The 17,380-nt window shown below is 41.6% G+C and overlaps 2 protein-coding genes across 5 annotated transcripts in view; one reads left to right on the top strand and one right to left on the bottom strand.

Moving 5' to 3' along the window:
• The first annotated feature begins 103 nt into the window (after positions 1–103).
• NTAN1 (N-terminal asparagine amidase) lies at positions 104–8,089 on the top strand. Of its 3 annotated transcripts, none has more exons than XM_032983752.2 (10): positions 104–353; positions 2,066–2,168; positions 2,256–2,321; positions 2,941–3,049; positions 4,053–4,126; positions 5,455–5,508; positions 6,309–6,362; positions 6,926–7,023; positions 7,488–7,601; positions 7,764–8,089. In XM_032983752.2, exons 1-10 carry the CDS (start codon positions 324–326, stop codon positions 7,941–7,943), a joined length of 882 nt encoding a protein of 293 aa, XP_032839643.1. In that variant the 5' UTR covers positions 104–323; the 3' UTR covers positions 7,944–8,089. The 3 variants fall into 3 exon arrangements, with proteins under 3 accessions (XP_032839643.1, XP_042654686.1, XP_042654687.1); XM_042798752.1 differs by lacking the exon at positions 104–353 and adding an exon at positions 749–924; XM_042798753.1 differs by lacking the exons at positions 104–353; positions 2,066–2,168 and adding an exon at positions 857–924.
• A 272-nt stretch (positions 8,090–8,361) lies between these two features.
• PDXDC1 (pyridoxal dependent decarboxylase domain containing 1) overlaps positions 8,362–17,380 on the bottom strand; it is a 33,407-nt gene continuing 24,388 nt past the window's right edge. For both annotated transcript variants that reach the window (XM_032983747.2, XM_032983749.2), the window contains exons 17-23: positions 16,610–16,781; positions 15,827–15,945; positions 14,859–14,980; positions 12,700–12,792; positions 12,505–12,601; positions 11,130–11,234; positions 8,362–10,288 (exon numbers count right to left, since the gene is read on the bottom strand). In XM_032983747.2, coding sequence (XP_032839638.1) covers positions 10,035–10,288; positions 11,130–11,234; positions 12,505–12,601; positions 12,700–12,792; positions 14,859–14,980; positions 15,827–15,945; positions 16,610–16,781 — 962 coding nt within the window. In that variant the 3' untranslated portion in view covers positions 8,362–10,034. The remainder of the gene's footprint in view (positions 10,289–11,129; positions 11,235–12,504; positions 12,602–12,699; positions 12,793–14,858; positions 14,981–15,826; positions 15,946–16,609; positions 16,782–17,380) is intronic.

Genomic DNA, 17,380 nt, shown 5'->3' with positions numbered 1-17,380 from the left:
TATGCTGTAGTTGCAGACTGGTGAGCTGGCAGGTGCTGGCATTTCACTGGAGAGACTTTGTTCTGTAAATACCAACAGTATTGAGAGGAATGCTGATTTGGAGGTGGAAATTTTGCCTTGCCTGAGAGGCACAATGTATCTTTTGAAGACAGTGTCTGGCTGTAGCTGTTTACTTTTGTGAAACTCTGATTGGAAAGTCAGAGTATGGTATCAGGGTTTTTTCTGTCTGCTGGTTGTGAACAGGCCCCGGTGCCCTGGCTGTCCTCTCTCCCTGTGGGCTGAATTTAACTCTGCTGCTACAACGCTTGCTTTTCTTACTATTCATGCATGGACAACTAGAGGAAAAACCCCTGGTATGTAAGGAAAAAGTGCTGTCTTTGGGACTGAAAATTTAGTCTTGTGGTTGCCGGTGGGGGGAGGATAGTAGCGTGGGTTTATTTGTAAAGTTGTGACTTTATCAGGGTTATTTCCAAAATGGTTTCTTATAGTAATTTGCGGATAATCTCGCAGTCTCAGGACCTGGGAGGGTTCCTGCAACGTTAACGTGTTAAAATCGTTAGGCGGTAACAGGACCGGGCCTGTTTTCTGTCCGCGCCTCTGACCCCGCGTCGGGCGGCGACCGCTGCGGGGCTGGGCAGGGCCCGGACCCCGGGGCGGCCGAGCTCCCCCGCTGAGCCGCGGCTGCGGGCGCCCCGCGGGCGGTGCCGCCGCTCCCCGCCCGCTTTCCCGCTGCCGCCGCCGCCGCCTTCCCAGCGCCCCGCGCGGCGACGCCCGGCTCGGCGCGGCCTCGGGAGGAAAGCGCGGAGTCGCCGCCGCCTGCCCCGGGCCCGGGCGCTCCCCGAGATGCCGCTGCTGATTAACGGTGAGCGGATCGACCTGGCCCGGCCCACGGGGGACGTGATCCGCGCCCACCCGCACCTCGAGGTGAGGAGGCGGCGGCGCCCGGCAGGCAACCCGCCGCTTTGGCCGGGCGAAACGGGCGGCCCCGGGCTGCAGGCGCGGCCCCAGGCTGAGGTAGCCTGGGAGGGGGCGGCCCTGGGCTGAGGCGGCCCGAGCTGAGGGAGCCCGGGCTGAGGCGGCGCGGGCAGGGGCGGTCGCGGACTGAGGCGGCCCGAGCTGAGGGAACCCGCCCCGGGGCGGCCCGGCACCGTCGCGTTCCCTGCGTCGTAACAACGAAGAGACGCGGGTTGACTGAAAGTAAAATCGCCGTCGGTAAAATCAACGTCCCCGGAGGGGTTTCGTGGTCAGCACACTGAGGCGAAGAGTGACCGGCCGCGGTGGGAGCTGCGCGGGCCGCCGCTGCCTTCCCGGGTGCGCGGCCGGGCCGGGCCCAGCTACCCCTTCCTGTGCGAAATAACAAAAACTGGTGGTAGACGTCAAGATAGCAACTTTTAGGAGGATATTGACCTCACTTTGAGTATATAAATGTTGTAATCCTAACGGTGGACTCTGAGCCAGGAACTGTAAAGCAGAGCTGGCTGGGAAGATGTTTCTCGTCAGAAGATGCTTCTTTATAGAAACTGAGTTTTTGCAGAAAACCAGTGCAAATTTGATAAAACTGTGAAGTGTTTTTTGAGCTCCAGGATGGAAATTTACTGCCTACCTAGCAGGTCTGTAACAGGGGTCAGGGTTTTCCATGCACTAAGCAAGCTAATAAATAGGGATATTTTGAGAAGTACTAAATAAATATGCTGGATTGTGTCAGTAGAAGATTTAAACTTTTACATTTAATCTTTCATGTCCTGATTAAACTTCCAAGATCAGCTCTGGTATTGCCTAATGTAATCTTTGCTAAGTCTTATTGGGTTTTGTTATACCTCCATTTTATCACTTGTAAAGCAGGGAAAAGGGTTTTGTGTGTCTGTGGAATGATGGGATTTAACAATTAACTAGATCAGTGGCAGGAAAGCAAAAAATTCTCAAAATTCAGAATACTCCATAATCCAAAATACCTATGTTTCTATCTGGCCTGGATCCATTTGCTTTTCAGGGGTGATGTTTCTATCAAGTAACAGATACACCTGAGAATTCAGCCACCGTAGTCTCTATTATCATTTATCTTTAGGAAAAGGCAAAACTTTTGAGAAGTCAGCCTGCTCAAATGGTGGAACCCAAAGGTCTTCTGTATGTCCAGCAGAGAGAGTTTGCAGTGACTACCCCTAAAGATGGTATGTGGGAACAGAAATACTTATTCTTCTACTGAAGCAGCCATTGTGAGACCAGAGTTCTTACAATGTTTCTCTCCTTTAAAATAGGTTCTGTTTCCATTCTTGGATCAGATGATGCAACAACCTGCCACATAGTTGTGCTCCGACACACAGGTATCTTTAAAGGATGTGCAGAACAAAACCTGTACCCCTGGAGTAACAAATCAGTGTTGGTTTATGCTGCATTAATAAAATAACTGCAGTTACGTTTATATGAACTTGAATCTCAAAGTCACATGATGTATTAACTAAATGACTTGTTCAAAGAGTTGGCGTATTTAGTGTCAGAGGTTCCACGTCCTGGTTGCTCAGTGAGCAGATCCTCAACTCGATCTGCTCATGTGGCCAGCGGACAGTGGCAGCTGCAGACCTTGGCTGTGTTCAGCAGTTTGGGTCTGCAGGGTTTGGTAGTAACAGAGGAAGAATTTATGGAGAGATCCTCGCTACGTGCCTGGATTTCAGACATGAGGGATGTTGCCTGGTCCTGGTTAAGATGGCACTTGTACCCTTCATGTGAGTTCGGGTGACTTTATAACGGGGCACACAAAGAGGTTATTGCCTCGGTCAGTCAGCCCCTATCTCCTGCAGGAGGCTGCTGTCCTGGGAGGAAGCAAGGGGGTGGTGGATCCGGCTCTTACACCACCATAGCAGTGTAAACCCTTAGTGATTTCAATTACAGTAGCATAACAGCCTCCAGCAGTGTCATTAGCTAATGCTCTTATGTCTTCCTCAGGCAGTGGAGCCACCTGCTTGACACACTGTGACGGATCTGACACAGAAGCTGAGGTGTCACTCATCATGAGTTCAGTCAAATCTTTCTCTAACACCACAGAATATGGAAGGTCAGCTCTGCTCTTATTTCCTGTGTGCTGTTTTTCACAAAGGTTACAGTGGTTTCTAAGATGGGGAATTTTTATGTGATTATATGGGGTTCAGACAAGGCAATTGTGCAGAAAATAATTCTTGATCAGGTGCCACATGTAAAGTGAAAATTATTTCCTTGATGATGATTTTGAGGGTATTTTTAGTAGTGGTTTAAAGCATGGTTCTGTTCTGAATAGTGTCTCTGTAAAATGCCATTGTGAGGTTTTGTGTTTACTGTTTCCCAACTAACTTTTGTTTCAGATGTGCAAAATTTTTCAAAGAAATTTTTTTGGTTTTATGTTATATTTTTCCTTCCACACTGTTGGTCTTGTAAATTCCTTTTGGAATCTGAGAGTCCATCTGTGATTTTTCTAAGTCCCACATTTGAAAAAAAAAAACAAACACAAGGTCGGACAGGACAGTGGGGAAAAAAAGCTCTGAAGTGGAATTTAGCAAACAAGGTTCTTCTGGATGTGGAGGTTTTTGCCCCTGTAGTTTGGTAAGAACAAAAACTCAATGAATTTAGAAGATAGTCTCACAAAATACGTGATTTGTCAGGACTTGTCTTTACATAGACACTTCTCAGAGAAGAACCCTGCTGTATGGTCCAGACTAGTTGTGAGGAGGTCACAGGAGCAAAAATCTTCATTTAATTAACCCTTTATTGGGAACTGAAAGGTGGTTACTAAGTTTATCCAAACCAGAGGTGCTGACCACTTGAGGTACCACTGGGTTAGATAGAATTGCATGCATGTAATGCCTCTTAAAGTTTTTAATTTGTGCTAATTCCTGAATGATCTCTGAAGTGTTCAGAATGGAATTACCGTAGCTTGCTGTGTAATGCAAACCAACTTGGTGCATGTTACTGTAACAAGTGAGGCTTCTCTAATGATTGCTTTGCAGTTTGGGCTGGGGATTATTTTGTAAAGCTATTCACTTTGTCTTTTTAATTGCTGTTTCCTGTTATTCCATCTCTGTTAGGCTGGAAGTGCACCTAGTTGGAGGTTTCAATGATGATAGGCAGTTATCACAAAAACTTACTAATCAGCTTCTTAGTAAGTTCACATTTTTTCCACTCTCATGTCCAAAAAAAATAGTTCTAACTGGATTTGGGTAGGGTTTGTTTGTAATCTGAGCCCCCTGACATTTAATGGAAAGAAATCTGGATTTGTTTTGAAGGGTGTTTTCTCTACCTGAGAACTTGGTGTGGAGAGGGGTTGGAGTTCTGAGGCTCACATATGGCCAGTGTGCGGGACAGAGGGTCTAAACTTGTAATTTTTTCCTGGTTTATATTCTAGTGTATAGAGCTGGTGTGCAGTTCAGCTGGGCTCGATTCCTGGCTCTGCTGCCGATACACCACGTGATCTTGGTCAAGTGTTGTCACTGTATAAATCTATACATGTGGGTGACTTCATTAGTTACTATTCATTTCGTACCTTAATGTGATGAGGTAAAGTTTAATTATTGTTTGGAATTGTCTGATGGAAGATGTTATGTCTGTTGATAAACTCTGTAGTCCAGAGAAGTGATTGCAGTGCTTTACAAATCGGAGACCTAAAGGACCTGCTTATCTGTAAGTGCTCTGGCTTGTGCTGAGCGCTTCCTGAGTGTGGAGGGGCCTTGGCCCCAGAGCGGGGAAGGGGCCGGGCAGGGGTGGATGGCAGGGTTGGAGGGAGGTGGCCAAGGGGATAAACAAAAAGGAAAATGGAACTGGCAGAGGTCCTGGGAGGCATCCGCATGGCCATTGCACCGAGGGACCCTGTTACCTGAGCTACATGCCGCATGAGACTTCTGTACAGAATAAAGTGTGTTGGTTAATTTATTTTTTTCAACCTTCTGATGCATCTTTCATGCATCAAGTTACAATTTGAAACAGTAACACTGTATTGCTAGTAGAACTTTGAAAAAAAAATACATTTTTTTTTTCTAGTGTGTGGGGTGGTGAAAAGCAGAATTAATTTACAGCTAATGAAAGACTGGGTTTGCTCACTATATATGTAACATTTTAGGAAAACAGATTTAAAGATAAGCTATTAAATATGTAGTGAACTAAAGCAGAGCTGATGTGATGGCAGAGCTAAACCAGTGGCTGTAAAAGGAGTAAGCGGCACACCACTTCTAGCATGTATTTGTTATTACAAATGGCTACTCTCTGTAAATTACTGTTACGTTTAATAGCTGTGGCTTTAATTTTATAAAAGTTAGTTTGAAGTAAATCTGCAAAATGCTCTTTGCTCTGTTGCCTTATTTAGGAACAGTGCGTTAGGTATCTGTGCCCAGTTGTGCTGCAGTGCGCAGCACTGATAATGCCCCCTCGTCTAGATACAGCACCTGCTTTGCCACCAGTCAGTCTTACACATTGCTGCTGTCATTGTTGCTGTAGGAGCATTCGATCTCCAACCAGATGATGTTCATTTAGTGACTTTCTGCGTAACAGGTAAGAAAATGTCTCCTTGGTTTTTGCAGCATCTTCAGCCACTGAAATCAAAGTGCAGGGGTCTTCTCACATGTGGCTTTTTTAATCTGTCTTGTAAAGAAGAACACCACTAGTCCTCCATAATGATATGTAATTTTTAGTTTTGTTGCTGGTAGTGTGTGTGGTGATGTCAAATAAACCATGCAGCGAGGGTCTCTCCTTACCAAGTGCTGCTGAAGTACAACTGATAGTAGAGCCACCTGTGATCATTACCAGGTTATTTTGCCCCCTTGGGCCTGTGGAAGGAGGCTGCGTGGCTACGGATCTCTTAGAAGAGGCAGTTGAGAAAGGGCACTTACAGACCCATGACCTGCCTCCCCCCCAGCTCAAATGTATTCAGAAACTCAGTCAGTTAGTTCATGGTGTGTGATGCCTCATAAAGGGCAAAGTCATTTCCTTTTCATGTCACATTCAGGTTGTATTTCCATCATCTTTGCATTTCAACACTGTTGATGATTTACATCTTTGAAACTTAGCATCAAGGTAATTTTGTGTTGTGGGTTTTTCTCTATGACTGGCCTGTGCAGCAAGGGGAGTGAGCACTGGCTGGAGCTGGATGTGCTGTTAGGAGATGGAGAGTCCTACTCCGGACCCCACATGTGGTGTTACTGACTTGTACCTTCTTTTCCGTATTTCAGGCTCCCTTGGGTTTTTTTCTATCTCTGTGCGTCAGATCTGTTCTTCTCTGATAACACAACTAAATGAAAGCTACTCAGAAAAAAATCCAAAGCCCTACAAGTTTCACTTTTTATTTATTGCAGAACTGAATGACAGAGAAGAGAACGATATTCACTTTCCAATCATTTATGGAATAGGTGAGTTAAATTAGAATTCAGTTATATTTTTGTAACTGGATTGTTTTTCAGATTCCAGTAGTAAATAGGCTGCTTTTAATGACCAGGTAAAGCCTGTCCTAAAGGTAAAGTGCTTCTGCGGGAAGTGTAGGTAGAAATAGAAGTTTTCTTCTGGCACCACAGTTAGGTGGATGCACATGGGGAAGTAGTTGTGTACAAATACAGGTAGATTTTTTTCATTTAACTGTATTTATGATTTTGTCAGTATCAAGCTACCATACCAACCTTCGGGGTTAGAATTCAACCTTCCTTTCATTGTTCATTCTGTGTTTTTTCTAATCAGTATCTAATTAGTATTCAGTATATCTGAAAATGTTCTTCTGGAATATTGAAATGCTGCCAAAGCAAAATAAGTAGAAATATGCTATCACAGGCAAAGGGGGCTGTAGTACTGAGAAATAAAAGCATAGTAGTTGATTGGTTCTAAAGTGCCTTCAACAGAGTTGTGTTGGGGATGTGGTCCTTTTAAACAAGTGTTTTGTAAGAATTAATTGTTTCTGTATTTAAACTCTATTTCCTACCAGCTGTGAACGTTAAAACAGCAGAGATTTTTCCTGCAACCTTCCCAGAAAAAGGGCCGGATGAGGATTTGCGTTCAGCCCATGTCTTAACAGGAGCAACGGTGAGTAAAAATAACAGGGGAAAAGGGTATTTTTTGCCAGAAGGGGTGATCAGTTAGGGGCAATGACCTGTCAAAAGTTTGGGATAAAAATATTCTGGTAGTTTTCTGTCAGTAATAAACCACAGGAGAAAGAGGGACTCCACTGAGAAAGAGTGATCACCACTGCAGAGGTGAGGGACCGCAGTGGTGATCAAACCACTTCTGCAGGGCTAAGCCTTGGCTTGGAAGCGCAGCTCTTCCCCCCCAGCTTTTGGCAGGTCACGGGGATAACCCCAGCAGGACCTTTCAGTTCTGGGTTTGTTACAGTTCAGAACAATTGGTTAATCTGAATGCCTGAGGAAGGAAGCAGGGCAGAGCTGGCACACAGAAGCTGCGGTTTAGGGCCTTCCCACTGCAGTGAAGCTGCTGGCTCTCTCCGCAGTGTAAGCACTGTCTAACCCCTAAGGCTCCCTGTGTTGTTGCAGCTGACGAACATTTATGATGCAAAGATGGAACAACTCCATATTGGGCCTTATTTCTGGAGGCCTTTCCCACACGTGGATTTCTGGTTGGAACAAGATGATGAACAGATTTTACAGGTACCTGAAAGTGACCTTTTTTTTTTGTCTGGGCAGGGTCTGTTAAAACTTTTTCCACTATACTGCTGGGGAGGGCAGGAAATAGTCTTCTAAAAAGGCAGAGTAATTGAGAACTTTGTATTCTGAATGTCAAACAGCTCTTGCTCCCATCTTGTTTTTCAGAATCTTTCCACATCACCCCTGGCTGAGCCACCTCACTTTGTTTCCCACATTAGATCCACATTAACATTTTTAAAAGAACATCCCTTTCCATCTCGCTCCCTGTTTCCTGACAGGAAACCTCGCATCTACAAAAAAAATGAAGAAGGGTTGTGGGAACAGGTTTGTTCTGACAAGATCTAACCTAGAAGCAGACAGCACAACTGCTTTAGTACAGTCAAGTATAGTCTTGCAAGAAGAGCAATTTGTTGTAAAAAGCATGTTGGCTGGTCACAAAGAAATACCATTGTTCCTGTGCTTTTCAAAATAAAATATTTTGACAGAAGTAACTTGCTTTTTCTGCACTCCTTATGTAGGAATCACTGCTATTTTGAAGTAAGAATCTGGCTTTGTTTACATTCTATTGCTCCAATGCAGTAATTTGATTGGCCTGGGTAAAGAGAGGTAGCAGTGCCGAGAGACTGAGAAGGTAAGTCATTGATTACATAGGTGTGTATTTTAGAAAAATATTTTCTACACAAAATGAAAGAAAGTTGCACACACTTAAAGCTTACTGAAATGTAGGAAAGTATCCTTCAACAGTAACTTAATTCAAGAGTAATAATTTGAAGAATCTTTATTGAAACATTCAGATAGTATCTAAAGAATGAAGCTCATTCCAACAAAACTACTGGTTTACACTTCCAAATATAAAAACATTAAAAATTAATCCTTGTGGTGATAACTTTATCCCCAACAAATTACTCTTATTAACATACTTCATTGCACCAAAGAAACCAATAAGGAAGACTAGTCAACTTAATTATTTTTGCACTTTAGAAAAATTGCACTCTGATTTACATAAATTACTCCAACAGCAAAATTAACCTCGTTCATGTCATTCCATTCTAGATCCTGACCCCACGGGGTCTAGAAGCTGAGAGTCAAAGCAGGTGACAGCACAATTCAAAAACCCCAGATTTTTCAGATTATCAGAGTTCTGCTACCACTACAGCCATTATGGTGTTAACGTATACCTTTTAGGGGGGAGGAAAAAATCCCAAACAAAACCCAAATGAAGCAAACTACAGTACTTGTATCCAGTTCTATAGGGATGGGATGGTTTTCCTCAAAATCGGCTACCTTGGGGAAAGCAAGCTTTTCCAAACATCTCCTTTCCACAGGAGGCTCTGAAAATTTGCAAAGTGACTGAGATAATTCAGGGTGTGGGGGGGTAAGACTTCTACACCTTAGCTTCTGATTTATCCAAAGCTTTGCTTGTGCATTAAGTAGTCCTAGACACTATGAAGTTGTGCTGTAGTGTAAATAACCTATATAATTTCTTTGAGTCTGTACAATTCCTACCATAGGTAAGTTACTGTTATTCAAAAAATAAGTGTTGAAACCATCACAAATGTATTGTTTTCTTAAGCTTTACTACAACTATCTTTAAAAATACACAACAGAAAGAACCAGTTACACTACATAAATGTGTTCAATAGCATTTGGTTTATAAATGGCGTGCAAAGGAAAAGGGTGCGTTGGTGATTCCTCCCAGTGGCAGAAGCAAGAAGCCGTTCAGGCATGCAGAGGCACTACTTCTTTCTAGAAGGCTCAAAGCTCATTAACTCTGTCCCCACTGTTCCTAGGGCCTTAGCTGAACCCCTCAGGTCATTCAGCAGCAGGAAAAAAAATGGTTGATGGCAAAGTACTATCAGTGACTCCTATATACATGGGCATCCCTCCCTACCACTCACCACACCACAGCTGTTTGGCAAGGTTCTTTATAAGGTTAAAAATAAGCAAACCAGAGCTAGTGTGACTTCAGTAGATGTTTTGCAGAAGAGGCTAAACTGAATTTTAAATATAAAAAAGGCGAACCATTGGCAGGTGATTTAACATAAGATCATTTTAGAACTATTGGGTGCAACTGTATTTTGAATTTTGTGTATGGCTGATTGGTTAGTTAGCAACTATCATCATGCTTAGATTCCTACAGGAAGGCTAACTGCCAATTGTTTTTACAAATGTTTATAAGCACTTGATAAATTTCACAGGAACTTTGGTGACACTGACATGTAGAAGATTAAAGCAACTGTAACAAGTGTACAATAAGACAAATCTCTGTCCCATGGGGGGAGGGGAGGAATTTATATTTGTGCAAAATCCCAGTTAATAAGTTACAGTAGTTATTACTGTATTAGTGTGTGGCACTGTTCACATTTCAAATGCATCATTAACACCCAGCCTCCCAGGGCACAGGCTTCTCTGCAAAGTCTGAAATCCACAGTCTGTTTATCTTTGACTTTCTTGTTCCTCTACCTTTGTGCAATCAGGTGGCAGTTTGTCACTTTGAATGTCCTCAGTGTCTGTCTTTGTTACCTCCTTCTGCTCCTCTGCTTTTTCTGTCTCCAGAGGTCCTTGCTCTTGGCCAGGGGACAGAGGTGGGGGTCTCTGATCCATCTTCTCCAGGTCATCACAGTGGCTGACTGAACTGGTCTCACTGAATGCATCAGAACTTCTTAGAGATCTTTTAAATATTCTCTGACCTGTGAAGTATATGAAAAATACAGTACCAGTGAAGACAGCAAGTAAAAGATGTGGTATGCACGAGTTAAGTTTCAAAGAAAGTATCTGATTCTTACAGCTGCAAAGAGATTCTATTTGGGTACTAACTGGCACCCTAAACAGACATACTTCCTTGCAGTTACAGATACATATGCAAGGCAGTAGCGCCTGTTATTTCATCCTGTTTACACAGAGAGTGTTAAAATTCAGCTGAAAAACAAGCTGCCTACGTGCACAGTGAAGTCATCCTGGGGTAAAAACTTGCACTGAAAATCACAGGCTGGAAGTCAACCAGCTCACCTTTTGAGTTAAAACTATGGGTTTCCTGCCAGTCAAATCAACATTAATTATTAATAAAACTACACAGAAAGTGCCATAGACTTAACAGATCTTACAGTCACCTTAAAGTGACTTTGTCCACAGAGTTTCAGGCAGCAACAGAAATGCAGTTGCTCAAATACATGATTATATATTATTTATTCTTTTCTTTCAAACAAAACTTTTGGCTTAATTACCTGCTAATTTTTAAAACTCAATAATCTCATAATATTCCAGATGAAGATTCCAGACTTCATGGGCAATTGCCAGTTAATGGGATGATAACTTCCTGTAGTCCCAGGAAGAATTCTTGGGGAGAAAACAGACTGGGGTGGTGTTCTATGCCATGTTTAAATGAAGGGTTTTTAAGGCAGACTTAAGGCACTAGAAGATGAGCTCTAGTTCCACATACTATGAAAGATGGAAAATCATGTGGATCTTCCCATGTCATGCAACTCAGATGGCAGGATGTTTTAGAAATAAAACTATGATGTTAGAACTTACCAGGAAGTCTTTGCTTTGCAAGGCTGGAAGTAGGAGTTGGTGGTGGGGTAGTGCCTGTACCTTGGGCTTTTGATAGGTATGTAGATTCTGTGGATTCTAGAGAGCCTGCAGGTTTAAAAAAATGTATCAAGTTGAATGTAACACAAACTAGACAAGTTTTATGCTGATCTGCATTTATAAGGTATGTAACAATCTTACTGCTAATGCACATTTCTCAAACTGTATGTGCTATGTTAAGCTGAAACTGCTACTTGGTGCTGCTCTGAGTACCCAGGGCCAGGAGTGCTGACTTAGGAAGATGAATAAAGTTTTCCCTCTCGCTCACTTCACAGCTCGGCTACACCCCGCAGTCCTTTTCCCCCCATCTCCACTAGGTACTTGACATACTCCCAGCCGCAAGCTATTGAGCAGTGCCTGGGGGAGGGGTTAAGGATTCCCAAGGAAGCCTTGCTTTTCTCTGCTGTAAGAACCTCCCAGTTGGTGCATCAAGAATCAAAAAGAAAGACCCCAAATACAGCAGAAAGCCTTCCTGACTGTTCACAGAGGCACACAGACAGCTGGGCTATTGTTCTAGGTGTGACAGGCAGTTTGCTGAGTTCAGGAATATTCTTAAGACTGCGAGAATTTTTACAGTGAAAATTTGTAATTTCAGAAAGTATTATGCTAGTACATCAGTCTTAATTATGTAAAAGCTACAGAGGATTCTTTTCACATCACCAGACATGAATTACAAATATATGAGTAAGTTAATCGTCTTTTACATTGTAATATTCCATTCATTTTGGTCTCCCACAAAGCCAGGGTCACACTAGTCCACAGCTAGCTTTAGCCTGTCCTTGTCAGAGTTTGCACTATTTCACATGCAAACTCACACTTTATCAGTGTGGCAATAGCCAGATGATCTCAAACCAGGATTTCAGAGACATCAAGTTCCCGTAGCACAGCGGAACATCCGAGCGCCACTTGGCAAGCACACTCGAGAGGATAGATGTGCACCTATGTGGGGAAGCAACCTTCTAAGACCTGAGCTACTCTGCTAGCTTACATATTTATAAACACAGCATAAACACCAAACTTGTGCAGCATATGTAGCCAAAAGTCACAGAAATGATTCCTCTATTAATAAATGCCAATGTCTAATACATTTTTTTTAGTGTGACTCAACACGCAAGAACAAAACATAAACTGCCCAAGTGAGGTTAGACCGTCTTAGTGGGTATTACAGAAACAGTGAAGAGCATGTTCTTTCACATCCCGAGGGTGGATTATGTCACTCATGATCAAATCAGCACAAGGAAGTGTGTTGCAATTTTAGTATAAAATTGGAAATGATTCTAATGACAACACCTGCAGATGCACTGTGATGTGATCCTACCTGCTGTTAAGTTAAATGTTCTTCCCTTGGGTGAGGCTTGGAATGGAGAAAACCAGTTCAGCACAGAGCCGACTACAGGTATTTGTCGTAGCAGTCCCTGCAGAGTGCACAATCAAACACTGGCCAGTGAGCAAGGGACCTATGCTGTGACAAGTTCTTTCAAGTTACCCAGATAATCAATGTTTATAGTCTTACCTCTTCCAGAAGTCGTTCTTCATTTGCTTTCTGAAGCTGAAGTTGTGCTTCCTGTATCCCTTTCCTAACAACTTCAGTCATGTTTTCCAACAGCTAATAAAAACCAAAAATGGCATTATTATAGCTATTATTTGGACTTCAAATTGTCTTTTTAGTTAAGGTTTTGAGGATGTAAACATGGCAGTCAGCTGTCTTTCTAATTTAAGGCAGCATTTCACAATCACTATTTCATTATGACTGTAAATTAAAGAATGTACAGGCTGACACAAGGATTTTTAAAAGATAGACCTAGAAGGCAGCATGTAATTTTGAACAGGAACAGTACATAGTTTTCTTTTACTTAGGAAGGAGCCTGTGACCCAAAGTCTTTAAAGATCTGCTTAGCACATATGAGTTCATCAGATGCTGAATCTGACTGGGAAGAATTTTTAACTGTATAGAGTACATTTTGGTTTCTAGAAGTACCCAGGACTTAAACCAGCCTCACAGCAAATCTAAGCAGGTCCACATCAGTCTACGTTTAACTTCGTTTTTCAAATTTAATACACAACTGCCAAGCCGATCTCTGTGGCATCCTATGGCAGCATCAGTGATGCTTCATACTGCAAAGGACAAGCAACTTACTGGGAGAGCTGTAGGGGCAACAAATGAACAAACCCAAGAGATCAAAAAACAGTCACAATTTTGTCTTGTGTGAGACAAATGCCAATTTCCAGAACTTAATATGGGTTTCAATATTGCACAAGGCCTAGATGACAGGCACTTCCTCCAAAACGCCAAAACTTTGGGTTACTGTCAGTTAATACAAACAAAGGAAAAAAAGAGGAAACAGCTCCTTTTCCCTAGGGGAAAGGCAAGCCAGGAACCACACAGCACATACCCCAAGGCACCGGCTACAGGAGAGAGTGTAACAGGACTGCATTTAGAGTACAAGGAAGAACCACAATGTTTTCTGGTCCAGTCAAGAAGTTTGTCTTAAATTTTGGTTCTGCCTTTTAGCAGACTTATGTATATGTCCTCAGGGCTTGCTGATACTGGAGCAGTTCTTTTTTTCTAAAAGCTTCTCTCTTGTACCAAACATCACTTATCTAAATGATGCAAGTGTCATTCTCACAGATCGGTTCTGCTTCGCAGTTTTGTATCAAATGGCGTACAATCCTTTCAGTACCACAGATTGACTCGAGCTGCTTCCCAGAACTGCACCCTTCTGAGTCCTCCACTACTTCGTTCCTCCCTAGAAGCTTCAGGATTGCAGCAGCCCATATTCCAACATTTGGTTCCTAATCTCAACTACAGCAGTTTTAAAACTGAAGATACTCTACAGGCAAACCATTTTTCATCTCGCCCTCACAGCAGCAGAGGGAGTCAAGAATGGGCAGAAAGTCTCCAGAAAACACTGCTAGAAAAAAGTTCATTGCCAAAATCAACATACTACCATAGGCAAAAATAGGCAAAGGATTTATGAAGTTCTATTTATTTTTTAGGTGAGGAAATTAGATGCCCAACATTAGAGGAATAAAAGGATACGTTCATTTGTGATGCAGGTCATTTAGAAATTCTACTTTAGAGAACATTGAGAGAACTCTAATCAGATAAATGCTTTTACACAAAGGAGTTGCATCATCAGCTTTATTACTCCAATGGGTAATTTGTAATTTCTGGTCTTAAGCCACCAATTTAATTTTTTTCCACACATATTAGGGCATAGTTTTGTCTTAAAACTGGTATATAAACAATCCCACCACATTTAGCAGTGATGAGAAACACCAGCTGAGAATCAGCCCCCACCTTCCATTTTGTTTTTGTTTGGGTTTTGGTTTTTTTCTCCTGTTTTTTGGTTTTGTTTTTTTTTTTTTTTTTTTTTTACAGTTTAAATTTTAGTCATAAAATGAGTCTACTTCAGTACTACTGAAGTCTTTCATTAGAACTACTGAACACAGGACCATGAACATAAATCAGGACATCTTCAGAATACTATAATCCTGTAGCAAAAGTTCTCCTTACGTGGACACAGATAAATTACTTCCAGAGTAATTAATACAGTTTGTTGCAAGCAAGTACAGTTTTTACTTTCACAAAGAACACAACCATGTCCTGAAGCCAATATGGAAGGGGAAAAAAAAAGGTGCTGAAATGCTCTGTGATTTATTAATACACACTCTTGAATTTTCTTCAATTTCTCTGCCTGTTGCTGCAATAGTTTCAACTAACTCCGACACGTCCAGATCCTCAGTTACCATGCCAATATAAATGCAGTTCTTCTGCCCTCCAAATTCTGGACCTGTGAGAACAGGGAAAATCAAGTCTTCATGATGTACAAAAAACACATTTTCACAAGAGGTACAATGCTCATGCTTGTGAATCTGGAAATCCCAATACATCCACACACGCTTCAGTAATGAAGGGCAGTAGCTGCATAGGTATAAATTACGCAGACTGAAAAAGCTCAGCCTTGTGGGTTTTCAAAAAGAGAAGAGAAAACAGCATCTAAACAAGAAAAACAATGGAAATTTTATACACGTGAGGAGTTGTATAATAAGTATCAGTGTTGAATATACTTCAAACTTGTTACTTTCTGCCATTTACAGATGGTTTCTTGGTTTCACAATTCTAGGTCATTTAACTTTTGAAAGCTGACTAGAAGAAGGGATCAGAGTTCTGAGTAAGCAAATTAATATTATTTCAGCTATAATGTGGCACTATGTAAATGTGAAAACGATGCTAATTATCAAGAAAGTCACCCGAAGCTTTTAATCTAGCCACCAGCAGGCAGCGAACAGGTCAGTGGGTTTTGACTGAGCTCTGCTTTTCACTAGATACGGCACTGACCAAGAAGGCTCAGCTTACAAAGAGGATTCTTTCTGACAAGGAAACACTTTTTAGTCTAGTGGCTCATGAGGCAGTTTTCTATTTCTGAGAACAGTGCACTTTGCTCACCCTACTGAACATTTACCAACTGGAAGGGGTGAGAAAGAAACAAACTTCCAGATGTTTCTACAATAACCATACACACAGCAGTGTAATTCAGCATTACAATGACCTATGTACAAATGACCTATTGAACCATAACACAGCCAGTAAAATGACTACAGGCTTGAACAGAAGTTTTTTTAAATAGTGCAGTTACCCAAAGAAAAAGTGAGATCCGACTCCAGTTCATTCAATTTTTTCAGAAGTTCTGTATTGATTTTTTCTATTTCTTTTTCTTGTTTGTCATCATTCTTCCCATCACTGTGATAGTTGTATCTTCAAACCAAGCCAGAAGATAGTAATTTTACTTTACAGTACATACAAAAATATATACACATTTAGCATGTTTCTACAAATTTCTGTATTTTATGACCCAAAAACCTCAGAACATTACAGCTTAGATCAGTAAGTTTATTGGCATTTGTAATCAGAAATTTGGGGTTTGGGTGAGTTTGCTGCTGCAAACTTAACTGAGCACAACAGATCTCTAGGTAATATACTGATTATCGTTCAACTGTTTTGACTATACAGAATCCTTTCCAGAAGAGTATCAGAGGATCAGAACAGACACTTAAAGGCTTTTTTGAAGTGGTATTCAGTATATAAGTGAATGCCATTATAGATAAAAACTGAAGTTATACTTGGCTAAATACAGTAAGGATGCACTTGCATATTACATATCCATACGCTGCCTCCAATAGTAGAACTGTTGCCCTAATTTTGCTAAAACAGCTCTTCAAATTTTCTTTGAAAAATAATCAAACAACACAACATTAAAAAGGTAATTTTTAAAAAAGCACTCAAAAGCTTCAACTGAGTGCAAAGCCAGATAATAATCAGCAAACAGTACATCCACATCACCACTGAAGCGATCCACGTATTCCTTTCCGTTAATGCAGTCTATCCAAATATATAGTGAAGAAAATTTTGAAAAATTTACCTTACAACACCTAATCCTGGCCAGTTAAGATCTTCAATATACAACAGGCCTACTGTTCTTCTTACTTCTTGCTCAAATTCTTCTCTCAGTTGCAGTGTACTTGTCAATACTGGTATCTTCATTTTTAAGCAGTCTACTAACTGATCAACATCTTGTATTTCAGTTCCTAAAACTAAAGAGCTGATGTGTTAATGTGAGATACAAGTGAAGAGACATCACACAGGTGACTGAATTAAGTAATCAGTAAAGAAGCCACTCTAAGACAATATCATTTACAGAGAGTATTGAAATATCTTGATCTATGAAACAGTGGTTTTTCTTCAGTTATCTGTCCACTGGTACTTCAAGATGGAGAGAGCTGAGGATTTAATTAAAATATAAGCTAATAAAAAGGATATTCTGATGTTACAAACTAATAAGGACAATAGCCTTTTTCATTACACCAGTAGCTAGCATCAGAAAAATTCTTCTCCCCACAGCCAAGCAGATCATGAATTAGTTTCAGTGCCGATTTAAAACAAAACGTCAGAGCATCACCAAGTAATTTTATTCTAAACTTTACTTTTCTGCGCACACCAGGATCCTCTCACATCAGCGCCGGGTGTTTCGATAGCCTAAGCCACTCACCCCACACGAGCTAAAAGGAGATACCATGCACCCCCCTGAGCCCCTGCAAGTTGCTCTGTGCACCCGCCAAGTCTAAACAAAGTACATATACAGTGCTGGCTTAAACATAACATTTAAGACACTTTCCAAAACCAGATTTTTATT

The sequence above is a fragment of the Tyto alba genome, unplaced genomic scaffold (genome assembly GCF_018691265.1).
Source record: "Tyto alba isolate M040663 unplaced genomic scaffold, T.alba_DEE_v4.0 Super-Scaffold_28, whole genome shotgun sequence".
Classification (NCBI taxonomy): Eukaryota; Metazoa; Chordata; class Aves; order Strigiformes; family Tytonidae; genus Tyto; species Tyto alba.
Note: the sequence above shows the minus strand (reverse complement) of the source record. Positions and strands in the feature narration are given on the sequence as shown.